This window comes from Manis javanica, chromosome 14 (genome assembly GCF_040802235.1).
Source record: "Manis javanica isolate MJ-LG chromosome 14, MJ_LKY, whole genome shotgun sequence".
Lineage (NCBI taxonomy): Eukaryota > Metazoa > Chordata > Mammalia > Pholidota > Manidae > Manis > Manis javanica.
Window position 1 is genome coordinate 91920160 of NC_133169.1, and position 26919 is coordinate 91947078.

At 39.4% G+C, this 26919-nt stretch overlaps 2 protein-coding genes across 12 annotated transcripts in view; one reads left to right on the plus strand and one right to left on the minus strand.

Moving 5' to 3' along the window:
- Positions 1 to 21958, plus strand: part of TCERG1 (transcription elongation regulator 1) — a 64542-nt gene extending 42584 nt beyond the window's left edge. For 10 of the 11 annotated variants that reach the window (XM_073221923.1, XM_073221924.1, XM_073221926.1 and 7 more), the window contains 8 exons: positions 5133 to 5251; positions 10441 to 10591; positions 14626 to 14790; positions 15078 to 15260; positions 17152 to 17331; positions 17995 to 18078; positions 19606 to 19706; positions 20884 to 21958. In XM_073221923.1, coding sequence (XP_073078024.1) covers positions 5133 to 5251; positions 10441 to 10591; positions 14626 to 14790; positions 15078 to 15260; positions 17152 to 17331; positions 17995 to 18078; positions 19606 to 19706; positions 20884 to 21085 — 1185 coding nt within the window. In that variant the 3' untranslated portion in view covers positions 21086 to 21958. Of the gene's footprint in view, positions 1 to 5132; positions 5252 to 10440; positions 10592 to 14625; positions 14791 to 15077; positions 15261 to 17151; positions 17332 to 17994; positions 18079 to 19605; positions 19707 to 20518; positions 20613 to 20883 lie in introns of all 11 variants that reach the window. The other variant, XR_012125209.1, reaches the window with a different exon arrangement.
- Positions 21959 to 22226: 268 nt separating this feature from the next.
- GPR151 (G protein-coupled receptor 151) lies at positions 22227 to 26690 on the minus strand. The gene has a single exon (XM_073221934.1). The coding sequence runs from the start codon at positions 26165 to 26167 to the stop codon at positions 24899 to 24901; it is 1269 nt and encodes a 422-aa protein (XP_073078035.1). The 5' UTR covers positions 26168 to 26690; the 3' UTR covers positions 22227 to 24898.
- Between the last annotated feature and the right edge of the window lie 229 nt (positions 26691 to 26919).

A 26919-nucleotide genomic window follows, 5' to 3' on the forward strand; every position in this document is an offset into this window, starting at 1 on the left:
CCCTACTTTTGTAAACTTACATTTTGAAGAAAACTATACATATAGAAAAGTCTGAAAATCAAAGTGAACATACCGTGTAATTACCTAGATTAAGAAATGGAAATAGTTATGCAAGATGATAAGTTCTAGAATCCATACAGCACAGTGCCTATAGTTATATGCTGCAACATTTGCTGAGGGTAGATCTCACATTAAGTGGTCTTAATATCTCACATGGAATAGAAATAATAATATAAATAAAAGGGCTGGAGGAACATTTTGGAGGTGATGGATGTGTTTATGGCACAGATTGTGGTAATGGTTTTCCAGGTGTTTATCTCCAAATTCATCAAGTTGTATACATTACGTACATACAGTTTTTTTATGTTAATTACCTCAGTAAAGTGGTTTAAAAAAAGAAAAGAAAGGGACTGTTATCAGCTTCTCAGAAGCTGCCTTGAAGACTTAGACAATGTAGCCCTTTAACATGCATGTTTTGATGATGCCTATAAAAATAAACTAGAAATTGTTAAAGCTTATTAACTTTCATGGTATTGATTTTATTTTGTTCATGAGTTGATGTTATAAGAAAATAACTGCTTAAAATAGGGAACATAAAGCCTGTACATTCGGAAGCATGACGAATTATCTGGAGAAACTTGGAAGCATGACAGAAATTCTGATCTTCTGTGAGGCATCCGTCTCAGAGAGTGGTTTCTGACGAGTGGGATGTTGTCGGGGAAGGTTGGAAGTTTCCTCCAGCTTCTGAAAAGAGTTAATATAAAGTCACTTGGATATCATTCACAATTTAATACCTTTATACGTAAATATATACTGAGAAAGGAAAGGGGTTGGGAACTATTCTCATTCCCACCTCTGTCAGCATGCAGATCCTTGGATTTACTGCAGTGCTATGTTTAAGAGGTTATGGAAAATGACCTACATGCCTAGCAGGGAACCGGTGAGATGATTACAGATTATTTCTATATTTTAAAAGGGTTTGTTTTATATATAGACTGACCTGGAAAGGAGTCTTAAAAGTATTTTAAAGAAAATTCTTGTTATTTTACTTTTTCCAAAGATTGTGCCTGCACATAAAGGACCAAATAGTTCCATAAGATATGTAGATATGTTAGGAAAAGTAGTGGAGTGTTGCCCTCGTTCGATCTTGTGAAGACATTTCTTCCAGAGCCTTTTGGCCCGCTTGAGCCTGGGCTGGTGCCTGTCCCGGGAGCTAGGTGGCGGGCATTTCTGAGGGTGTCAGCTCTTGACCAGCCCCCTCCCAGCCCCCGGGGGTTTCCTGCGTCTCTCACCTGGTGGGGGTGGGAGCTCACCTGTTTCCTGCTTTGTCTTTTCCTTTCGGTTTACTCTCTTCTGCTGCATCCCTTCCCTTCTCAAGGAGGAGTAGCTTCTTGAGAAAACAGCCATGGGAAATAAAATTTTGAGGCCTTACATTATTTGAAGACACCTTTTTTGTACCCTTATTTTGGCATTGTTTGGCTGGCTGAGGAATTTAAGTTGGAGATCTTTTCCTTCAAGATTTTGAAAGCATCGCTCTGCTTATGAATTGCGGTGCTGTTTTTGAAGCCATTCTGTTACTGTTACCTGTTCCTTTGTGTGGAGACCTGCTTGTTTCCCTTCTCTTTAAGCACGGAAGGTCTCCCCGCAGTCCTCAGTGTTCCAGAGTCTCGTGGGGACTGTGTGCTCTGGGGGAAGGGCCCGCCGCGCTGGGCACTGATGGCCCTTTCAGTAGGGAAACTCACTATCTTTCAGTTGGGAGATTTTCTTGCATTGCTTTTTTATTTGCTTCTAACTACTTTACAACATTTTTTTCTTTTTGGAATTTGCCCTGCTTGGCTGGTCCTCAGAGTTTCTTTTCTCTCTTATTTTCTACCTGTTTTTTCTCTTTTTTTAACTTTCTGAGTAATTTTCTCAACTCTATTGTCTAACCCTTCAATAGAGTTTTCATTTCTTACGTCATCTTTTAATTTCTACTAGTTCTTTTTCTGCAGTTTTTCTTGTTTATGGTTATGGTTGCAATTTAGGATTTTTTTCTTCTTTTATGTTTTCACTTTCCTGCATAGTCTGTTTCTACCAAATTTTCTCTGTTTTGGTCTCTGTTTTTCATGTTGGAAGTTTCCTGGATGTCTTTGTAGACCCTGATGGCTCATGATCAGGGACGAGACACTGAAATGCCGTTCGGGCCCTCAGCATCTGGGTGGGCCATCGGATTGTCGCCTCTACTGCAGAGCAGTGGGCTTCGGCCAGGGCAGTTTTGCCCCAAGGGACATTTTTGGTTTTCACAGCTGAGGGGGTGGGGCTGGCATCTGTTAGTTGGGGAGGCTACTAAATGCTATGTAGCCCAAGTGTCAGAAGTTCTGAGGTTGAAAAACCCTGCTTATAGAGCGACTTAAGCTGGTTTGTTGAGGATTCCCTGGAGCAAATAATCTGTAGGCTGATCAGATTGTGGATAACAACTGATTTCTAGTCTTCTGGGCAGAGGTCGCACTTCTTGCTACTTTGGTTCTGGGAGAATTGTGTCTAGTGTATATAACTGCTTAATTCCCTGTTTTCTCAGCTGGTACACCTGATTCCTAACTTAGGTTCCCTTGGTCCAGAGACCCTGTTTTACCTTTTAGAGCAGGGGTCAGCAAATTGTTAACAGAAAGGGTCAGATAATAAATATTTTAGGTATTATGGGCCATATGATCTCTGATAAAATAGTGTAATTCTGCACTTGTAGTACAAGAGTACATAGATTGTAAATGTGAAGTAATGAGCATGACTGTGTTAAAATAAAGCCTTATTCACAAACACTGAAATTTAATTTTTCACGTGTCATGATGTTTTTCTATTCATTTAAAAATGTCAGAACTATCTGGGCTATACAAAAACTGGCTAGTAGATCATGATTTGTCAACTCTTGCTCTAGAGAATAACCACCTGTTTTGCTGAGGTTCAGGAGTAGCAGTGCCTCAGACACAGAAAGTTGGTATGGGAGAATTTGGTGATGGAACTGCTTCTTAAACAGCCTTGTTGTAGCTGTATCCCATCCTCACTTCCTTGGGTATCTGGTGCCATCAATTCCAGGGCTGTTTGAGGAATTCCTCTGATTAAAAAAAAAAATAGGTTCTTTGTTTTCGTGACTGCCGGTTTAGGGTCAGCTTTCTCATGTGTGCCAAGTCCTTTGCCACTTGTCATGTGCTTTGCAGCTTGCGGAGGTGCTGTTCTCTCTACTCCCCATTTTCCTGTTGTTGTAAGTTTATGACTTAAAGAAAGAAAGTCTTCCAGCCGCATGCAAGAGAATGAAACCGGATCATTGTTTAACCCCATACACTAAAGTAAACTCGAAATGGATCAAAGACCTGAATGTAAGTCATGAAACCATAAAACTTAGAAGACAACATAGGCAAAAATCTCCTGAATATAAGCAGGAGCAACTTCTTCCTGAACGCATCTCCTCGGGCAAGGGAAACAAAACCAAAAACGAACTCATGGAACTACATCAAACTAAAAAGCTTCTGTACGGCAAAGGACACCATCAACAGGACAAAAAGGCATCCTACGCTATGGGAGAATGTATTTGTAAATGACATATCTGAAAGGGGTTAACATCCAAAATGTATAAAGAACTCACAAGCCTCAACACCCAAAAAGCATATAACCCGATTAACAAATGGCAGAGGATATGAAGAGACAGTTCTCCGAAGAAGAAATTCGGATGGCCAACAGACACATGAGAAGATGCTCCACATCACTAATCTTCAGGGAAACGCAAATTAAAACCACAGTGAGATATCATCTCACACCAGTTAGGATGGCCACCATCCAAAAGACTAAGGACAACAAATGCTGTCAAGGATGTGGAGAAAGGGGAGCCCTCCTACACTGCTGGTGGGAATGTAAATTAGTTCAACCATTGTGGAAAGCAGTATGGAGGTTCCTCAAAAAACTCAAAATAGAAATACCATTTGACCCAGGAATTCTACTCCTTGGAATTTACCCAAAGAATATAAGTCAGATTCAAAAAGACATACACACCCTTATGTTTATTACAGCACTTTTTACGATAGCCAAGATATGGAAGCAACCTGAGTGTCCATCAGTAGATGAATGGATGAAGATGAGGTGGCACATACACACAATGAAATACTACTCAGCCATAAGAAGGAAACAAGTACTACCGTTTGCAACAACATGGATGGAACCGGAGGACATTATGCTCAGTGAAATAAGCCAGGTGGAGAAAGACAAAGGCCAAATGATTTTCCTCATTTGTAGAGTGTAACAATGAAGCAAAACTCAAGGAACAAAATAGCAGATTCAGAGACTCCAAGAAGGAACTAGTGGTTACCAAAGGGGAGGAGTGTTGGGGCCGGTTGGGGGAGAGGGAGGAGGGGTTTGAGGGGTATTATGTTTAGTACACATGGTGTGGGGGGGATCATGGGGTAGACAGTGTAGCACAGAGAAGACAAGTAGTGACTCTGTGGCATCTTACTACAGTGATGGGCAGTGACTGCGGTGGGGTGGGGGTGAACTTGATAATATGGGTAAATGTAGTAAACACATTGTTTTTTCACTTCATAAGAGTGTATATCAATGATACCTTAATAAAAAAAAGTCCTTTGCTGTCATTTTATTGGTGTTCGAAGAAAGCAGGAAATATATTTGCATGCTCAGTTCACCGTCTTGACTATGGAAAAAAATACAGATTATAAAGCATGGTTACATTTTGGTGACAATATATCTTAAAGAGAAATGTAGAAGTAAAATGATAGATTCTCTCTGTCATTTTTTTTCCTGGAAGGGTTTTGTGAGGACTCTTACACATTTTACATCGCTTGAGAATTTTTGATAAATATTCAGGTTATCATCAGGGAAAATGAAAATTAAAGGGGTGTTTAACTTTTTTCTATTCTGGGAACATAAGCTGAGGGCTTGTATCTCTGTTTAATACTGTGAACTGAATCTTTAAAGTGAGACTTGCCATGGATCATCTGCGTATAACTGAGTTACCTGGAGTTAATATTTTTTTCCTGCTGCAGGTTAGACAAAGGTATTGACTTACAATTTTTTTTATAGACTACATAATTTGGTAGTTAGATTACTTATATAAAAGACTAATTTGTCAAATTGATTTATTTTTGTGATAGGTATTTGATCAGTATGTAAAGACAAGGGCAGAGGAAGAACGCAGGGAAAAGAAAAACAAAATAATGCAAGCCAAGGAAGATTTCAAAAAAATGATGGAAGAAGCAAAATTTAATCCAAGGTATATGGTTCATTACCGTCAAATAACAGAATATGTATGTATTTTCTCTTACTATTAGTTAATATATATATAAAATATATGTTGGATATTTGAACGTAAAAAACTTACTTGATTCTTGGTTTCTGCCTCTCTAATCTATTCTTACTGTATTTCCTTGAGAGGAATCCAGGGTGCTCTGTAAGAGGCTTTGGCTTTCAAGAAGGGCACTTCTGTTTTAAAAGCTTCCTTGTAGGAATAAGTTTTCCTTCTCTACAAACTGGTAAATGATAAAGTGAATCTGTCCTGTGTTCTTGAAGTATCGCACAGAATTAACTGCAGAGCGGGAACATTAGTTTGATCGAATTGAAGTGGTGAAGGACCTTTTATTTAAAAATCTTTTAAGCGTCTAGAGTATCATTTTGCCTGACATTTCCAATTAATTGTTAATGTAGCAGACTGGCGAAAATGAGACATTTTAAACTTACGTGCCTTTTTAAACTAACATAATAAAAGCATCATTTATTAGGTATTTTATGTGCACTTAAAAACACGTGTACCTTTAAAGCATCTCTGTGTATGTGTGCATATACACACGTAGACTTACATGATCTCATTCAGTCTTCAAAACAGCCCATATGATTTAGGTACTCCTACCTATTTTTCAGATAAAGAAAATAAGATATAAGCTAATAAGACATAATTTGGGTGACTTTGCCCAAGTGAACGGGGCCAAAGGATTTGTTAGATTCCAGTAGTAGTCCAGACAGGGAGAATTACTTTCTTATTTATGGCTTAGTTTTGGCGGTAGTGGAATTGGGTTGCTGTGAACATCTCAGAACATGGAGAATTTCTAAAACTGTAGGGTAGAACTGTGGAGTCTCTAGGTTAAATGGCATTTTTTGTAAAAAGTTCATCTTGTTGAAACAGTTACTTTTTTTGTCAGTGGAGGTAGGAAAGAGTGATGTTGTTTGAGAAAGTATATTTGGTATTTTACATTTGAATATAAGAGAAACCCATTGGGGCATTAATAGAAATTTCAGAAAATAAAGCCAATAGAGTATTTGATTATGAAGAACATAATATTCTTCCAGGGATAATAAGAGTCTCAGATTCTCCAGGGGGTCTTGGGCGTTTTCTTAATCAGAAGGGGGAGTTCACAGGTCATAGTCGCTGCAACTGGGTTTTACGGTTAAGGAAATTTGAACATGGGCTGATATTACATGATGTGAGAGAATCCGTAATATTTTCTTGGGTATTGTGGTTATAGAGAAAAAAAGATTTACTCAGATGCATACTGAAGTATTTATAGGTGAAGTCTCATAATATTTACAGCTTATTTTCAAGTGATTTAGCAAAATACATTGATTTAAGTAAAACTATGGGCTGGGAAGAATTGAGACTCCAGACTTACTTCCCTTTATGGGTGAGATGAGTCAGTCGTGCTGTGTGACCGACCTACCGATGTTCTTTTGGGACAAATAGGATTGCCAGAGTGACCTGTACTGTGCAGATTTCAGAACATAAAGCCATCAAGCACATAACTGAAGTTTTATTAGCTCTTTGGGCATTGTGCTGTATTGACACATTTAATACTAGCATAGAGATCAGGACCAAGTTAGTAGGTAGCAGAAAATCTCTCTTTGAATTGGGAAAAGACCACCATCAGCAAACTCTTTTTTTAGTAGAGTTTGCAGATATAGTTGTTGGGGTATATTCCAAAAGAAAGAATGACTGGGGAAAATTACTTTACTTTAGTGGGTGTTTATTCTGTGTCTTCTTTGTTTTTTAATCAAAGTTTCAGGCATGCTTCCTGTGTCCACCTCTGATCACTCCCCATCCTCTGCTACCAAACTTTGTCTGACCTCCCCTACTCCCTCTTAAAAAAGGATTCTTATACCATATCTGTCATAAACTAGCACTTTTTGGAGTTAAGGAATGAGTCATATAAATTTCTTTCTAATGCTGTAACTTCCATTTTAGTCTGTCCTGGGGAAAAATACTAAGTATTTTACCTATGTTATTATAAATAATATAAATACATGTAAAATAATTAAATTCTCACTTTAACACATTGGTTTTACATTTTTAAGAAGGTTTATTCTTGAATCATAGTAATAATTACTTTTTCTGTCTTAAAATGATAAAGCAGGGTTCTTAATTTATCATGAAAAAACAACCTCATTTCTGGGATATGCATTTTTATTTTACCTTAAATTTTTTTATGGTTATATATATCAGGTTTGCAATATATCCTGTGGTTCAAAATGTTGAGTTAATGAAATTAAATATTGCGAGTAATATCAGCTATATATAAAAGGTTCTTAGAATCTGGCTTTGGTTAGCAAAGCTTGAAAACAGCAGAAGTTAGCTGTAAGTGGCGCTCCTATTCTTCAGTTTATGTTTTAAATTCTAAATTCTGAAGTTAACCAGTCAGTTTTTTCTTAATAATTAAAGTTATAATCTTTGTTCTAATACCTTTGGGCAGGTGTTTTACTTTTACATTGAAATAGCTGAACAGTCTTTTTTTTGATGGTAAGGATGTGGGGTTAGGGGTCAGGAGCCAGTGTTAGGGCTAGAGCCAGGTTTTTGGTATTGTGTACAGGGAGGATAGGGTCACAGAGTTAGGGTCCAGGTTTAATGTTAGGGTAAGTGTGAGATGGAGGTTTAGGTTTATGGTGAGGTGTGGGTGACATTGATGGTGAGGGTGAGGGGTTAGGGTCAGGGGCCAGGGTTAGGCTTAGGGTTTTTTTTAAGTTTTTAATTTTGGTATTATTAATATACAATCACATGAGCAACGTTGCGGTTACTAGATTCCTCCCATTCTCAAGTCCCCACCACATACCCCATTACAGTCACTGTCTATCAGTGTAGTAAGATGCTACAGAGTCACTACTTGTCTTCTCTGTGCTATCCTGCCTTCCCCGAGCCCCCCTCTGCGTTATGTGTGCTAATTGTAATGCTCCTTATTCCCCTTTCCCCTCCCTTCCCACCCACCCTCCCCAGTCACCTTCCCTTTGGTAACTGTTAGTCCATTCTTGGGTTCTGTGATTCTGCTGCTGTTTAGTTCCTTCAGTGTTTGCTTTGTTCTTATGCTCCACAGATGAGTGACATCATTTGGTACTTACCTTTCTCTGCCTGGCTTATTTCACTGAGCATAATACCCTCTAGCTCCATCCATGTTGTTGCAAATGGTAGGATTTGTTTTCTTCTTATGGCTGAATAATATTCCATTGTGTATATGTACCACATCTTCTTTATCCATTCATCTACTGATGGACACTTAGGTTACTTCCGTGTCTTGGCTATTGTAAATAGTGCTGCGATAAACATAGGGGTGCATCTGTCTTTTTGAATCTGTGAACTTACTTTCTTTGGGTAAATTCTTAGGAGTGGAATTCCTGGGTCAAATGGTATTTCTATTTTTAGTTTTTTGAGGAACCTCCATACTGCTTTCCACAATGGTTGAATAGTTGAATAGTTTTTCAAGGGGAAATTAGACTTTATTTTTTCCCGTCCTAAAACATGCTAAATATGGAAGTGTTTATAAAAGTAAATTCTTAGGAAGATGAACGCTTCAAATATTTAAATACACCCAAATATATGGAAGTTTTATAGATGCCTTTTATTTGTGAAGAAACTTCTTTTTACACCTAACTGCATTACATCTTTTTATTTAGTCTGATTGGCATTTGCTAAGCTTTTTAGATCTCTACATTGATGTTTTTCATCAAATTTGGAAAGTTTCTGGCCAGAATTTTTCTGCCCTGATTAAGTCTTTTCTCTTTTAGGGTCCTAATTACATATGTATTGTTAAAGTATTTGATATTATCTCACATGTCCCTGAGACTGCCTCCTCACCCCCCAAAACTTTTCCTGCATACTCTTTTGATTAGATAATTATTATTGATCTAACTTCAAATCATTGACTCTTTATTTCTGCTCTTAGGTTAAGCCCTCCAGTGAATTTTTCTTTCAGTTACTTTTGGGTTCTTTTTAAAAATTTTCTGTATCTCTGCTGGAACTCCCTAGTTGTTCGTTCATTAATACCGTGTTTTTAAATTCTTGAACCTATTTTTCTTGAATTCTTTCAATATAACTATAATAGTTTAAAAGGATTTGTGAACCTACAACAACACAAAGAAGCCTCTTTAACTGAAAATAGGTATCTGTGTAACTTGGGTTCAGTACTGACTTAAAATTTTTTTTCTGTGGATCACATGTTTCTTTGCATGTTCAGTGATTTTGAATTGAATATTGGAAATTGTGGATAATAAGAGTCTCTGAAGTCTGCTGTTTACCTCTGGAAATTGTTGATCCTTGTTTTAGCAGGCAGTTCAATTACAGGTTGATCACCTTGATTTAGGTGAGATTTTATGGTTGGTGTGGATCTCAGAAAGTAGAAGGTGTTTGTCTCAACCTAACCAGCTTTGTCTCTGTTGTGGATCTTTTGTGGATTTTGTTGTCCGAATACGATTCTTTTCCCAGAACTCAGTGTCTGGTGTTTCTATTTTTGCTCTCAACTGTGCGGCAGCTTGGATGGGGAGTAGTCTTTGGCTGCTGCTCTTGCGTGGCTTGGCTTTGGCCGTCGGTTTGCGGACAGCCCCTGTGTGGTACTGTCCTAGGGTTCCGTCCGCGTTCAGCCTCTTCCTCTGTTGTTTTGGCGCTCGGACTCTGATCTTCGCTCCTTCTCGCTCGCTGGGACCGTTGTGCTCTGCTTGGACTCTAGCTCCGCAGCTTGGGAAATTGTCTTGAGGCAGAGGTGATGGGGCTCTTGCTGTCGGTCTTCATCTTCCTATTGTCCACTGCTGGAAATGAGTGGCCTCGAATATTTTGTCCCCTTTTGTAGTTAGTTATGGCAGGAGAGCTAATTCAATAAAAGCTGTTGCACCATGGCTGGAAGCAAGACTCGGCCTCATCTTCGGTTGGAAATGCATGAGCTCTTGAGTCTCGTGAAGCACAGATTCTCTGCTGACTGTGCCTCTAGGACTGGTGGTGTACAGCGGATGGTATACAGCTCTGTAACCACATTTTTACCCGTTAGCCTTTTTTATTCCTTTCTGTAGCTCATTGTTCACTGTTTAGGCAGATACTGGGACTCAGTATCTCTGGGGTACATATTCTTGCTGGAAAAATGGTATCTTCTGCTGTTTCTTTCTTCTACAAGCAGAAATAGCTCTACCAACGTTAGCACACTTGCCATTTTGTTACAGAGCTACTTTTAGTGAATTTGCAGCCAAGCATGCTAAAGATTCAAGATTCAAAGCAATTGAAAAGATGAAAGATCGAGAAGCCTTGTTCAATGAGTTTGTGGCAGCTGCAAGGAAGAAAGAGAAAGAGGATTCGAAGACCAGAGGTGAGAAGGTAAGATGGCTTTAGTTCCAATGGTGTGATTGATGGGAGTGTGAATGGAAAGGCACTAGGCTGATGCTGTGTTTCTAATCTCATTCATGGGCATAAATACTTAACTGTTTAGCCTTTTGAGTTAGCTTGCACAGTTGTTCATGTGTGTATATTCTGTCACTTTACTTATATAATACTTATTTTAGTAGTTTTGCTAAACTACATAGATTTGTTTTGAATTTTATTAATACTAAGATGTGCAGTAACCCAGAACTGGTTTTTAGCCCTGTCTGTTCACTGGTTCCTGCTCTGTGGCTGCTAAGATTTCAAGATTCTTTATAGATAGTAACATTTAAGTTCAAAAAGCTTCTTTATCTTTTTTGCCCTCTAAAAGACAGCATTTCAGTGACTTTCTAATCTTTCAGTAAACATGTCTTACATATGAATCATTGTTTGTCAGAATTAAAGGTCAGCTATTAAAAATTAATGAATTCCAAATGTCATTCGGTGGCAGTGTCGGGAGTGGGAGAGTTGCTCACCACCGGGAGGCGGACTGGGAGGGGCAGCTGCCCCCCTTAGTGTCCCTGTGTGCTTTGTGAGTGGAGCAAGGGAGCCTCGGAAGCCTAATCATTCTTGACATTTAAAATTGTCTCTGCTTCCAGAAAGCTGAAGTATTACAAATTCTATAAAGAACTGTTATTAGGGAAGTAATACCACTCTTATTGGGAAGAAGCCCCTTTCACTGAAAATGAAATAAGTTTTGGCAGAAATATCTGAAATTTTCTGACTATCTGATTTATTGGACTTCAAAGTAGATTTGTCCAGAATTATTTCACTATGAACTTTTTAAATGAGTGGTTATGCTTCTTAGGGGAAATGTGAAAAATTGAGTTCTACAGAAACACTTTATATGTTGAATTAGAGTCATGTTAATGAATTGCTTGCTATTTTTGGTTTAATAATAACCTGTTTGGTGAAAGAAAACCAAATAAATGATTAATATCCTATTATAATTGCTTTTATACAAGTTGAATGTATTTTTCTTTGCATTTGTAACTAATGTTCTTTTTTCTAGATACTTTTTTATAACTTATTTTATGTATTCTGTTTTATAACAAGTGGATAGATTTTACAGTTTTGTGCTGTGTGGCCTGGCAATCAGTTCAGTCTGACAGCTGTCAATCACTGATACGAAAAGTATTATGGGATTCCCTAGTGAGGGAAGAATTGGTATCTCTCTGTGATGACTTTAGCCTCTCGCTGTTCCGGTATTTTACATTTTTTTAGTCTTTTTCCATACGAAGTGATGAGATTGTGCCCAGAATATGTTAATTAATATAAGAAATTAAATAGCCGTTACATCTGAATAAACCTAATATATTCAGCTTTATTTTCTTTTGATTGTAAAATTTTAATTCTGTAAATCATAGGTTCGTACCATTACTAAAGTAAAAAATAAGGCAGGTAATTACTAAAGTGAAACTTTCTCAGCCAATTTAAATAATGCAAAATCAATTATTGACTACGCCATGAAAGCAGACATCTTTAAAATAAGGGTTTAAATATAGTATATTTAGATTCACATTCTGAGAAGTATCTAATTGATGAAGTTTATCCTTTCATGACTTTTGCTGTTTATTTATTCTTACAAAGTATATTGTTTATACTCTTTTAAAATGACATGTTAACTGTATATAATTGATTAATAAGATCAGTACCAATAATATGCTGCTATATTGGAGTTTCTTTGTTCTTGTGAGTCTAACTGGTCTTTGTGGCATTGAGATAATAGAATCAATAGCTGAGCAATAAAAGTGTAAAGGTAACTATTTGCTCAATCAAAAACCTGTGAAAGACACTGACTTTTGGTGAAATCCCTTTTTTCCTTCAGTAGATTTCCAAGCCAACCAGTACAATCATTTCATGTAGGTTTCACTGCTAATTTTGTTTTATAAAAAATGCCCCTAAAAAACTGTTTGTTTTTACTAGATTATTTTGTTTATGAAAGTAGTTTATTTTATTGTAATCTGTTATTGTAGGTATAACCAATTTTTACAGAATTCTGGTTCAGGTAATGTCCCTTTTGGAGCAACACATGTGAAGTTGCACATAATGTTAATCCTCTAATGAAATTGGCCTTTTTAAAAATTCCTGTTTAGCAAGTTAAGTATTTTTGTTAACATACATTAGGCTAAGGATTTCTCCTTATTAAGGTGAATAGCCTAGATGCTTGGCTACTTTCATTTTTGGAGAGAAGCGAACAGGGAAAATAGGGTCTGGAATTGCTGCTAGTGGAAATTGACACATTTTGACATTAACCAGTTGTTAAAACTCTCCGTACAAATAGCAGCTTTGGTAAGCCATTTGTAACCTGTCGTGGTCATATTCACAGTGAATGAAAGATAAAGTTTAATTTTATTTAAAGTTTATTTTGTTTATACATCGTGCATTTTAAAAGCTGTATGGTAATCCTTACTTAATAGGCTTCATGTCTAGTATTTGAAAATTGTTTGAGTTAATATAAATTTCTGTGACTTAGATTCCGATTTGATACAGCTTGTGTGTTTTGTTTAACATAAATTCTATGTATTTTGCCTTCTAGTCATCACACACATCTAGGAATCTGCTGTTCATGGCAGATAACAGGCAGCAGGATGAGCAGGAAATCACGTTATGTCTCTGATCAAGTAGCTTATCACCATCTGGAAATACTGGGTGTTTAGGTATTTCTCACAAGTCCGAAGTGAAAAAAAGGCCAGGTTCTGTAGCGCAGGAATCCACAGCTGTTTAGCTTTTGTCTTTTAAAAAATTCTCTAACGCAGAGACTCTGTTTCTAATACGCTTACCCAGTATTTTCTGGAGAGGACATCACCTCCCTTTTGGCCCTCTGATAGGAGTAAGGCTCACAGGAGGAGCCGGAGGGTTGGACCAGGCAGGAGGAGCGATTCATTCATTTTGTGCCCACACATTGTGAATTCCGATTCCATCCCCGATTTCTCAGGCCCTCCCCCGGTCGGGTGGGAAGGCAGCATGTCTAGTCCCCCCGGCGAGGAGAAGCTCTTGACATGGGCTCCTCTGGTGCGGTGGCTTGGGTCGCCTCGGGTGTCTTTCCGGGTGGGAAGAATTGCAAAATATTTAAAGAGACTAAATTGTGAAACACATCCTCAAAGGTGCATAAAAACACCTCATCCCTTTCTTCCCCTATTTAAAAAAAATTAAAAATACTGTTTGGGAGAGGTCCTAAGTATTATATGTTTACACTAAAGGATTAATGTTATTTAATGCCTTTAGTATAATATTACTAACTTAGTATTTGATTTATTAAGAATGTTATTAGCACTTACATTCTGAGTTATATAATGGTGAAGGCATACATGTTTTTATGTACATGAAATTACATAAATTTCTGAGAAAGTACAAAATTTGAATGGAAAATTTTAAGGAATGATTATGACCACAGAAATTTTCATTTTCTTAACTATAAGCATACAAACATTGCTTTTTTTAAACCAGAATGCAAATATTCACCCGTTTTTTTCGTTCTGACATTTGACAGTGTGGTTTCTTCAGGTTTGTAATGAATAAGACTTGGTATTTGTGCACCTATTTTAATAAACAAAATTTTTATTCATCTACTTTTTAAAATAAATCATTCTTACCATCTTGATGTTATTTTATTATCAGTTCATATGCCTGAATCTTAGCTAAAAATAAATGCAAATTCATATTCCTTATAAAAACTTGGCAGCTCTGAGGTCAAAAGTTACAATCTAAAATTTTTTTTTTCTATATTTGAATAACTTCATTGGAGAATAGAATTTATGTTGAATTTGGTAGATTTTAAATGAGACTGTATTTGTGTTGATTTTTATGTTTCTCATACAATTGATTCTGATATTCTTTTTATTAACATTTATTCCACTCTAAATGTGTACATTTTAAAAATCATTATTCTTAACTTTAACATAAGTGAACTTTTTTTCTAGTTGTGAGCATTTAGATATGAGGAATTTCTCATACTTTTCCCCCATCCTACTACATATTTTAAACTATAGATTAAGTCGGATTTCTTTGAACTGTTGTCTAATCATCACTTGGACAGTCAGTCTCGATGGAGCAAAGTTAAAGACAAACTAGAAAGTGATCCACGGTACAAAGCAGTGGACAGTTCATCCATGAGAGAAGACCTTTTCAAACAGTACATTGAAAAAATAGCCAAGGTAACCATTGCGTTTACTTGTACTGTAGCCATAAAATAATGAAATCCCTAATTGCATTATGTAGGTATTTGCTGCTATTTTTAGGGTTTGGACATTTTCTTGTTGAACGAATTCTTATAGTCTTAATATAAGAATCCCCAGTAGTTCATTTGGAAATGAGAGTATAGTGTTTAGACATATTTTTGGTAAAAACTAGGTTTGAAATTGTGTGTTTGCAAACCGGTTACTCTCTGGAAATACACTTGAATGCAGTTGTTAAGGAGGATAATGAAATTTCACTTTTACAGAATCTAGACTCAGAAAAAGAAAAGGAGCTTGAAAGGCAAGCCCGGATCGAGGCCAGCCTGCGGGAGCGGGAGAGGGAGGTCCAGAAGGCTCGCTCGGAGCAGACGAAGGAGATAGACCGCGAGAGGGAGCAGCATAAGCGGGAAGAGGCCATCCAGAACTTCAAGGCTCTTCTGTCTGACATGGTAGACGCTCCGCTTCTGCTTTTTTCCTTAAAAGTGCTGGATATGAGAAGATCCATTATATTTCCCCATTAGTGAACATTTCAGTATTCGTTAAATTGGCTCAGGGAGATAAAATTTGCTAAGTTATTTGTAAAGTGTTTTAAAATGGAGTGTTGGTATTAGCACTGTTAGAGGAACACCCTAGTTATTTCACATTTTCAGGAGATGGGTGTTTTGTATATATAAGTAAGTGTGCTGAACATAACTTGACCTTTTTCTTGATGATTTAGGGTCATCACTGTGATGATCAGTTATTGTACATATAGATGGTATGAGATGTAGGGCTGGAGGTGTACTGACCCCAGGAGATAGCCTGGAACTTTCTCAGAGTCCTGCATTACCCAGGCTCGTTGAGGTATGTAGGGTCTTTTGTCCCTACGGTGAACGCCCCTGACCGCCCTGCTGTCCGGCCCGAGTCCCCCCTCTGTGTCGCCACCCCCCCTGCCCGCGGGCTCTTCTCACTCCTGTCGCTTCTTCCTCTGATTTCTTCCTTGGCGTCTAGTCATCCGTTTTCAATTTTTACTTCTGTTCTTGGACAGTTACAGTCATTACCTAATTTCTCTCCCTGCCTCTATTTTCCCCCAGTTCATCATCGTTATTGCAACTCACAGAAATCTTTGCCGGACGCAAATCTCACTTTGTTCCTCTCCCTGTCGCGTGCAGGGTGCAGATTGTCCCTACCCCTCGCAGGTGCCTACGTCTCAGATCCCGTCTTCAGGTGTCATACCTGAGACCGTTCATCCCTGACTCCCACCCTCCGTATCACCTCATCCTCTGTGGTTTCCCCTCTTGACCCCGAATGCTAACCTTACTGAACTTGCCTTTAATGAATCATGCTCACATTTAATAAGTTCTACCATCGTTTCTGCCTCTCTCCCCCCCTAGAATGCTTTGAGACTTCCTCCTGCAGTGGCAGTCGGTCTCCGCCACTCTCCAGGAGCACACTCCAGCGCCACTTCCGGGGCTGGCGCCGCCCCGTCCAGGCACACTCGCTCTCACGGTTCCTTCTACGGTGCCGTGCTCAGCGCACACTGTGGCACTTACTACATGTCACTGCAATTATTTGCTTAAAGCCTCTCTTGCCTAAAAAGAAAGGCAAGCAAGCCCTTTGAAGGAAGGAATAATGTCTTACTTATTTTGTATTCCCAGTGATGGTCTTAGCATTTACCTGACATGTTTTCAGATGCCTAATAAATGTTGATTAAGTAAATGTTTCCTTTTCTTCTACTTTTCTGTCTTTTCAGCTTTCCATATTTTCTAGCATTGGCAGCAGTGTGACTTAACTTGTAATGCCATTCATTACCAGCAGTGAGCCATACCTTTCTGCTGGTTGGTGAGCCAGCCAGACCTGTCATGCCTTCTGTTACCTTGTCTTGTTGACCTTGCTAATCCTTGTTTGTGCTTAGAAGTGCCACTTTTAGTGTGAAGTTGATAAGTCTGAATTGGGGCTCTGGATTTGTTTAGTGTCTCTGTTTTTTCCCTGAGCTGCTGACAGTTACAGCAAGACAATGTTACTTCCTTTTTTATTCATACCCATTTTTCCCTACCAGAAGTTGGCAAGCTATTAAATGGAGTGCCTAAGTTCTGTTAAGGTTCTTAGGGACCATGGTCGATGGGAGATCTTCTCTTCGTCCTTCCCCGCCTCTAAGACCCACACCTGATAGGTTAGGTGAGTTCTGGGGTAAGAGTCCTGGTTCAAGGAAGCAGACTTTCAGCGACTCGTTGACTCGGGCGGCGTCACCAGAAGCCCTATCGTTAAGTATGTCGTTCCTAAACTGAATAAATGCGCTTTTTATTGTTGAAATATGAAGAGAAAGTCTGTCTGGTAACAGATACGGTTCTTTGTTTTTAGGTGCGTTCTTCGGATGTGTCGTGGTCTGACACCCGGAGGACTCTCCGGAAAGATCACCGCTGGGAGTCTGGCTCCTTGTTGGAAAGAGAGGAGAAAGAGAAGCTTTTTAATGAACACATTGAAGCACTTACCAAAAAAAAGAGGGAGCACTTTAGGCAACTTCTGGATGAAACTTCTGCAGTAAGTCTCTTGTTTGTCCTGTTTTAATCTAGATTAATTTTCATCAATAATTCCCAAAAGTAAAATATTGATAGGATTTTTAGTGTCATGGTCTTTAGATCCATTCCTGGAATTCCTATAATTTCTTCTCTGATTTTTTTAAAGTAAAATGTTGATTGTATTCTTACTAGTTAGAGATTATTGCCTTGTGTAGTTTTCAGATCCCTTGATAATGTCTAAGTCCCGATCGGCTCTGTGCGGTCGCCGGTGCCTCCTGATGACAGATGCTAACAGAGTCCTTCTTTCGCTTCCTTTTCGATCTGGTGCCATGGCCCCCTGGTCTGGCAGTTTGTACGCTCTGTTGTTCAGGTTTTGCTCCTGTTTGTCTGACTCTCTTTGGTGATGGTTTCTTCAGAAGTTATGATGTTGCCCATGGAGATACAGGGTTTGCAGGTGATTGTCTTAGGCCACCTTGAGAGTATGGCCATGAAAATAACTTGTGGCAAGCCAGCAAAAAGAAATTGCGTTAAAGCTGCTTCCCTGTCCCTAACTAGTCCAGTTACGCTTGGGCATTGCAAGAGATTGCAGGTCAGTGTGTAATATTATGTACCATATGTGCTGCAGTTTGACCCACTCAATGAAAGAGAGTTGTATTTATGTCCTTTATTTACTTATTTTTCAAAGATTACCTTAACATCCACATGGAAAGAAGTAAAAAAAATCATTAAGGAAGATCCTCGGTGCATTAAATTCTCTTCCAGTGACAGGGTAAGAGGATTTCATCTGAGATTTACTGTCATTTTATGAATACTAGCTGAATGCTTGATCAGCAGCACTTGACCAAAATGGAGTTGATGGTCTTAAGTGTATATATATACTTGTAAGTGTATGAGGAATAAATCTGAATTTTAAGTTCATATTTTCTTTCTTGCACAATATATTAAGACAGCACAATAGAAACTTTAAAAATGTAATCCTTGGGAAAGGTTGGAATGCATTGGCCAGGGTCCCACAGCTAAGCAGGGGCAGAATCAGGATTTGAATGGGGCTTGGCAAAGCCTGTGTGATTTCTACTACATCATGTCAAACAGCGTAAGATCCAGGTCTGCTGACTTCCAGTCTAGGCCTCTAGGCTATACGATTATTAAAGTGAGTCTGTGGCACACGTTCTTGCTCCTAAAAAAAAAAAATGTAATCCTTGGGGTTAAGCCTGTATTTTTAACCTTAGAGATTCAGTGAAGCTACAGGTTTTATTTATTGTGTAGTTAGATCCCACTAGATACACACACTTCAGGCTGACAGTTGGTGTTAGGCTGTCAAAGTGCCTGCCTCTTAAGGCACGCAGGCAAAACACTGTGACATGGTCTCTAGTTCTGTATCCTGCAGAGACTTTGAGATAGGGGGGGGTCTCAGGTGCGGGAAGTTTGTGGAAGCCGAGCTCTGTCCTGGCACACCCTGCCTCCCGTGTAGGAAACGAACTCACCCAGGGTCTGAAGGAGTGAGGGAGGATGTCGGGGGAAGTGTAGCTCACTCCAGTCCGTTTCGTCCCTCGGCCTTCCATTCCCTGTGTCGTCCCATCATTCTCCTGTCCTGGTTAGTTTCTCCGGATCTAGAGTCCAAAAGTCCACAGATGTAATATTCCTCCCCCTCAGACCCTAGTGAGTAGGATTTCAGATGTGTGGACCACAAAATATACATGGCTGGGAGAGAGTAGTAGACTGAAAGCAGATCCAGGCTCAGTTTCTATTTTCTGATTAAAATTGATAATTAGGTCATTCTTTTAGCCCAGTGAGTTTATGCCTTTCTTAAGTATTCCTTTACTAGAAAAGCTAAAATGCTCAGTATAAAGTTCTGAGTGTTATTTTACAGTTGGTGTGTCTGTAAATTATATCACATTATTCATTTTTGCTTGAAAATATAAATACAGTCTATAGGAAATGCACATTTAAGCCTTAATGTCCTTATTCCTATGAGTTTCTACCACATGAGGTCATTAGGAAGATCAAAGTAGATGACCTCATAAAACCCTGAGCGCAGTGGGGCACACAGCAAGCCTTTAGGCATTAGCCGTTACTGATACGTTGTACGGTGCCTCCTTCCTGCTTCGTTTTACAAACGTACATTGCAGATTTTCATTTTAATGAATGAGTTATATGAGCAAAAATGTACACCTTCTTTCCTTTGTCTTTTGAATTATTTTATGATGTGATTTAACAAATCCCTGGCTTAACAAATAATTGATTCTAATTTGGGATTAGTGGAACTTTTTTTCATAATTCTATTATCTTTTTGCAGAAAAAACAAAGAGAGTTTGAAGAATACATCAGAGACAAATACATCACAGCCAAAGCTGACTTCAGGACGCTTTTGAAAGAGACCAAATTCATAACGTACAGGTGTGTGTGGTGCAGTGTTTCGCATCGGCAGTCATTGCCTTTACTAGTCCTCACTCTGATGGCCAGAGCAACCTTTGCATTCACACACATGGTGACATTATTAATTTTTAGGAATAAGAAGAAACCAACTTTTATCAAAGGCCAAATACAGCCCATATCTACCTTACTTTTTTTTTTTTTTTTTTTGAAGAAAGGGCCCAGATGTCAATTCTTATTTTGTGTTACCCACCCATCCAGTTTTTGAACATACTTTTGTTTTTACTTCACTGCTTTTTTAGGAGTACCCCTAGGCTGTATAAAAATTGTATTTCATACCGACTTTTTAAATGATCCTTCACTATCAGTTATCTTTGCCTCCTCTGACGACTGTTCAGTGTTGCTGAACTATTCTAAAGCTTGAAATCATCTTATTTAAGCTCAGCAAAAACATATTTTTTCTTGGAGGAAAGCAGTTTGCTGGATATTTCTAAATAAAAATTTTAAATTATACAGCCAGAGCTTTAAAACAAAGTCTCTCTACAGCATACCCAGTAGTTCCCCAATCAACAGTTTATCATCAGGGAAACAATTTTACATTGCTTAGCAGTCAGTATGCAGGAAACCGTTTTTGCTCCATCTCCAGCTTTTCTTCCTTTAAGAGAAAAATCTGAGACATCTTAATGAAGGGTATGTGCACGGGAGGATAGAGAGTGCTGAGGGTGTGGTTTTTAGGTATTTTGTCATGGATTTTTTGGTCAGGATCCTTAATGTTTTGCATCAGCTTGGGCTTTTAAATTAGATGTGAAGTAAGACTTCTTTCTACATTTTTATAGTTAATTTAGTGAAAGATGTGAAAGTGAAAGCTTGTGAAAGATGCTGGGATTGGCAGCCCCGCAGACTGAAGTCCTCTGTTCATCCACAGAACAGGTACAGCACGGGCAAGACTCACCCACCCACCCTCAGCCCTGGTCTGGAGGGACCACCAGTAGGGGCGGGAGGGTAATTCAGCTTCTGAGGCCCTTTCGCTCCTTGGAGTCTTTGCTGAGGCGACTGACAAAGGTGACCACTGCAGTGAAATTTTTCTTAAAAAAAAAAAAAAATGGAAACACAATTAGGAACTAGATGGACATTTCCAGCTCATTTCTGAAAGACCTATGAACAGCAGTCAGTAATTCTTGGAATTCTTTTCTTATTTCAGATCCAAAAAGCTAATCCAGGAATCTGATCAGCACCTGAAAGATGTAGAAAAAATCTTGCAGAACGACAAACGGTATCTAGTACTAGACTGTGTGCCAGAGGAGAGGCGCAAACTGATCGTGGCGTATGTGGATGACCTGGATCGCCGGGGTCCCCCCCCACCTCCCACGGCATCAGAGCCCACACGACGATCAACAAAGTAATTCTGAATACTCTTCCCCAGGGGTATCTATTAAATCAAAATGCTTGCATGAGCCAATTTTCAGGTTTTTACATACATGTGCATTAGTCAAACTATTGCAGAACCATCCAATGAACAGAAGGAGAAGCATTCGTGAACAGTTTCTGAACAGAGAACACTTTGGAAATATTTATGCTTTTCTTTGTGTGGCATGACTGACATACATACTCAAATGTAGGCTGTCTCTAGTAACTCTTAAATCTTGAAGCTAAAAATCATCCCTTTATGAGGTGTGGAAGTCAGTGACTTTTGGTGAAGTTCTTTCTAGCAGTGTTATACACGCAAGACGTTCAGAGCATTTGTGGTTTGAACTTGCAAGATGCTAATACCACAGACTCCAAGAAAACCTAAGTTGGGGTTTGTTATGTTTTGATTTTGTTTTTTAAAGCGGGTAAAAGAGAAAACACTGAAAATTGAATCCTTATCTTCCAGAGGCTAAGATTATTATAATGGACATACTTTTACCTTTGTCTCTAAACAACACTTCAGTTTTGTTTGTTCACTCTATGCGCTTTGATTATCCCTTCTGAATTATAGGCCATGTCTTGTTGTTTAGCCTAAGAGAAGATTTATGTAGTAATTTCTTCTCAGGTGTGGAACTACGGTCATAACTAACATTTGACCCAAATAGGACTGCTGGTTAAACAGGTTTTACTCGCCATTAAGTGATCTTTATCAATATTCTGGATTAGACAACAAATTACCTTTCTTGGGTGTTCCCTGTAAACAGTACTCCTGTTTGAATGTTAAACTTTTGTTTCTAAAGTTTAATTTTAAGATGTTTCGATGTTCAGTTTATGTATTTGAACTACAATAAACCAACCCTTTTTATATATGTGGATTGTATATGATTATTGTTACATAATTTATAAAATTTCTTTTAAACCTGTTCTTAAAAGCTGAAGCAAATGTAATTTGGCACAAAGAAAGTTGATTTTAAATCTTGACTATCACATAGTTTTTAAAGGCTTGACTGTAATAATAAATTATTTGTGATATAAAAGGGAAGAGATTTGCAAAGAACCATTCTGGTGCTCTGTCTCTTAGCAATATCCTGTTGTTTCATAGCAAAGGGCACTCATTTTTTTGTTTTCCTGTTTTTGTCTTTCGTGTTAACACACTGATGACGTGTCCTTTGGGCATCCTTCCAGCGTGTCCTACACGTCAGAGCATGGAACTTACCTTTTGCTCTTAGCGTCACTTCTTCTGTTCAGAAAAGATGCCTATTTTTCATTCCTTCATAGATTTCTAGTTTCAGAGTCCCATATAAATAAAATTTTAAGAAATATGTATGTTCATAGGATATTTTCCCTGTTAGCTGACACCTATTGTGGACTGCAGCAAACCTAAAAAGAGGGAATATGGATAGACCTGTGTGTCGGTGCACGCAGACACAGCCGCGCTTCGCACGCACAGGCAAGCACGTGTCTGTTACTTAGTATTTAGCTTAAATATATTAAGCACCATAGAAATGGGAGCTGTGTATGTAGAAACTTGAAGCTGATTATCTAAGTTTGTGACTTGTAAAATGGATAATACGAAATTTTTTTTTCCTTTTTTTGAAGTTCATTTTCATAAAGTCATTGAGTGGTTTTTAGGTTCTATGAGTCAAACTGAAGTGTTTATCGGGAGGAACACAGCTATTACGGGAACATATCCTATAAAGGAGAAGTTTCTAGAGTGCTTTATTTTGTCATTGTGAATTCCACGCAGTACTGTTTGCCAGTCACCACATTTAGTCTCTCCTGGTGGAGAAGTGTGAGGAAAATGGTTCGGTGGTATCAATTCTAAATGTGATTTCCTACTTTTGTCATCAAGTATTCAGGGTTGATTGTTCATATAAGGTACAAATTAAAGGGTGGGTCATCATAATTCAACTGTCCGCATCTTGATTCGGTGCTCGACAGCAAACACTTGACAAGAATGTGGTTCGGTTCACCCTGAGACCTGGACCAGTGTTAATGTCTGACCTCCCCGTGAGCCCCGCAATGCCAAGTGATGATTTTGAAAGAAGCATTCAAGACAAAGTAGCTTTAAATCTCTAAAACTGTCAGAAGTAAAACATAATTGTTTTTATTTGTTTACAAGTTAAAATGTCAGACACAGAGCTTACATCCTACATTTATATATATAATGCAGACATAAAAATCTTTAATTCAAATAGTTCATTACAGACAGTTTTCGATTGTTGCCTCACAAAACTATTTTGGATACTTGGGTTAAATTATACTTTATGTGATCTTGTGAGATTAAGATGAAATTTGTAATGAACCAGGTAAAAAAAACCTTATCTTCTATGTTTAAAAAACAAAAACAAAAAAACAAAGACCCACAGACTGAATACTTTTTAAAAAAAACTATAATTCCATCCACAGCATATATTTCAAAGTCCCCATTATTTGCCCTAACGGCAGTTTTTTTCTGAGGGAACGAACCCCTTGGTGAAAATACCCCAGAGTCTTATTACAAAGTAATCAAGAAACATGCGTAAATGTTCTTGTTTTATAGGGGAAGAAATGTATCATAATCATCATGTTTACTGGCTACGCTTTGCCTTGCTGTAAAATGAGCAGTTACTGCTGCTTGTTCGAATCATACTGATAATAAGTTTGAGAACACAGAATTTAATTTTACTGTTTTTCTTCATTGCCTTGGTGCTTTTTCCTATATTCAGCCAAATTACCTTGTGTCCATTGAATTTTCTCTCTTCCTTACTAGTCTTTTCTGTTTTTTTCTTTTCTTGGTACTCTTGCATTGTATAACTTAAAAACCGTGAGGTATTTTAAAAATTGGGCAGGCTTCAGGTTCGGTGTGATGGGTTCATTTAATACCATTTAGCAAGGAAGATCACCATCTCTATCCTGACCTCTGTATTTGAAGGCTGCCTTCGGTGATTAATACCCATATCATTAACCAGGAGCTGACAGTTTATCTTGAGAGATTCACTTTCAAGATAGTTTATTTTGAGAGGAACAGATTGATTTCAGCTTGTAGAAGAGAACTGTCTCTGGCATTTTGGAATAATAGATATTTGGAAAGAGAAAAAGGGTACTAGTTAAATTCTTTCTCCATATCAGAATGTAGAATATCATGCTAGATTACTAAAATCTTCACAGGTGGCTTTAACAAGATCCATCCGTAAGCACGTTTAGCATACAAGCAAAGTTTGGATTGAATTTAGCCAGCCTAAGCCATGGTTGGAAATTAGCCCAGAATGAAGTGGTGGGCTCTATTCTGCAACCTGAAGTTATGGAAATTCTGTGTGTGTTTTCACCAAGTAAATTAACATTCTTTTAAAGCAAATGAAAATAATTCATTAAAATTTATTCATTAATGTGTTCAAGAAAAATCTCAAGTGGAAGTAGACTTTGAGCTTTGGTTACATGACATAAAGATGGATGGGTGAGGTCAGGGCTAGCAGGTTCGGGAAGAAACTGAAAGCCTTCGACAGACAAGCTCTACCCCAGGGGGAGCAGGGCCGGTCCTTAGGAGCGCCCCGTGACAGCTATTGTGAACAAGGGACAGAATAGCTGGGCTTTCTGTGCACTTGTGAGAGAAGCATCTTCACACAGCACTTGGTTAATTATTTGGATAGCCAGGTTATAACTAATACGGTGTTCAACTCACCAAATTGCATATTTTGAGAATGCAGACTGAAGCATTTTTGTAATTCCTACAGTAATTATTCTATCGTGTGTTACATGATGAAGTCCAAAATACTGATAAGCAGCAGTATGAGTTAATACAATAGTTGCAGTTTGTCTTGGAACTTAATCTATTTATCGTCGTCTCCTGCCTCCTGACCCTCGTGCTCCCAGGGAACAGGGTCATTGTCTTGCACACAGGGGACTGTGTCCCTCTCATGCCAAAACTGTTCCACGTCAGGGAGGACGGGAACCTCTGCCTTCTCAGTTTTCTCTTTGCCGGAGGATGGAGAGCCCGCTTCTTTCTCTCTCTCTGGTATGGATGCAGGGGACTCGGGGGGTAGCACATTGGCAGGGAGGACCTCTGAGTTGCCATCTGGCGTTTTCTGAGGCTCTGAGGCATTCGGACGTTTTTTGGCTAACCATTTCCATAAGCCTTTCAAGGCTTTGAACTCCTCTGACATCACTAGAAAAATGAGAGGGTTTGCTGATGAGATGGAAAACATTAGGACTTGCGACAGGGCTACAAAACCTTGCGGCGGCGCCGGGCCTCCAGCCTTCAGGTGCCATGTCCACAGCCAAGCTATCCATTCCGGGAGCCACAAGACAGCAGAGGTGAGGGCGATGCTCAGCAGCATCACGGTGAGCTGCTTTGAGCGCATCTGGTTTCTAAGATTCTGAGTCTTAGTTCCTCGCTTTTGACATCGGCCATAAGCTCTCCAGAAATAAAAACTGGCAAGGAGTATTGGAAGGCAAAATACCAGGAGGGGGTAAAGCTTACCGAACAGTGACATGAACTCTTCGGCCTCAGCAGGTACATCCATGAGGCACATTTCCACACCTGCATGATGCCTTGTAGTGCTGAAGAGCCACTCTGGCAGGGTTAGCAGGCTGGCCACGGCCCAGATGGCCACCAGCACTGACCAGATGGTGCAGTTGTGGACCCTGACTTGCTTGGCTGGGTCACTTGCATACAGGAAGCACACTTTGGCCACTGCAACGATTGTCAGGCTCTTGGCTGCCATGCACATGTGGATGAACCAGTCAGAGGACTTGCAGACAAACCAGCCGAGGTCCCAGACCCCTTTGGAGTATGCCGTAGCTCGGACGGGTGCAGAGAGCAGCAGGAGAGAGAGGTCAGCGAGGCTGAGATTCAGAATCAGGGAGTGGATCATGGATGGCTTTCCTTTCCAAGTGCTGTGAAGGAGGATGCCAATCACACACAGGTTCCCCACGGAGCCCACCAGGCAGACAGCCACCAAGAGAGCTGGGACTACGGTCCTCCAGTCCTTGGAGTCAGAGGGCAGGTACCCTCCAGCAAAGTGGAGGTGTGCGAAGGACTCGTTCATGGTGCTGGAGTTGGCATCTGCAAAGGCAGCTGCCAGCATCACCTTTTCCATGTAGCTCCTCCTCAGAGAAGTTAGCCTTCTTTCTGTCTTCTGCTGTGGCTCTTGTCTCTGTGGGAAATAAATATGCTGTCGTCAGTGTCTATGACACCTCTGGACCCTCCCCTTGCTTATTTCATGAGAGCAGAATGTGGAAGAAGGGTGACTGCTGAGCCCTTGGCTGCTGCAGGCGATTATTCCTCGACTGTGTCCCCTGAATGACAGCAGGAGTGTGTGGCTGCAGCTCATTAGCAAGTCTAATACCCAATTATTAACCCCAGTGGAGTAAAAACACCCAACATACCCATAAATGATAAATGAGAGAACATACATGTAAGTGGGATATGTTTCTGGGGTGTCGCTAGATCTAACCAAGACAATTATTTTTGACCAGCTGTCCCTAAAATCCTGTGTAATTCAGTCAACGCTGCATCTCAGCAACTGGAGTCCTTTAAACCTCAGCACGCCCCCAAATCATCCGGACTGACTGACCCAGTGGGGACGGAGGGGGGCCCAAGAATTCACATTTCTGACAAGTTCCCAGGGGATATTGATGTTGCCCTTGGAGGGACCCACACTGTTGGAGAGGAAGAACCTGCACTGCTTTCTCCCCCACGCCGGCCCCTCACCAGCATCAGCCCATCAGCAGCCGAGATCAAACACGGCTGGAGGATGAAAGAAGGCTGCAGAGGGGTCCGTGAGAACCTGATGATGGCTGACCCGAAGTTCCGTCCATTGTGAGTTTCTCAGAGGTGTTTTTAGAGCTT

Coding starts and splice junctions, on each gene's coding strand:
- GPR151 (XM_073221934.1), bottom strand. CDS start 26,167: ATGGAAAAGGTGATGCTGGCAGCTGCCTTTGCAGATGCCAACTCCAGC.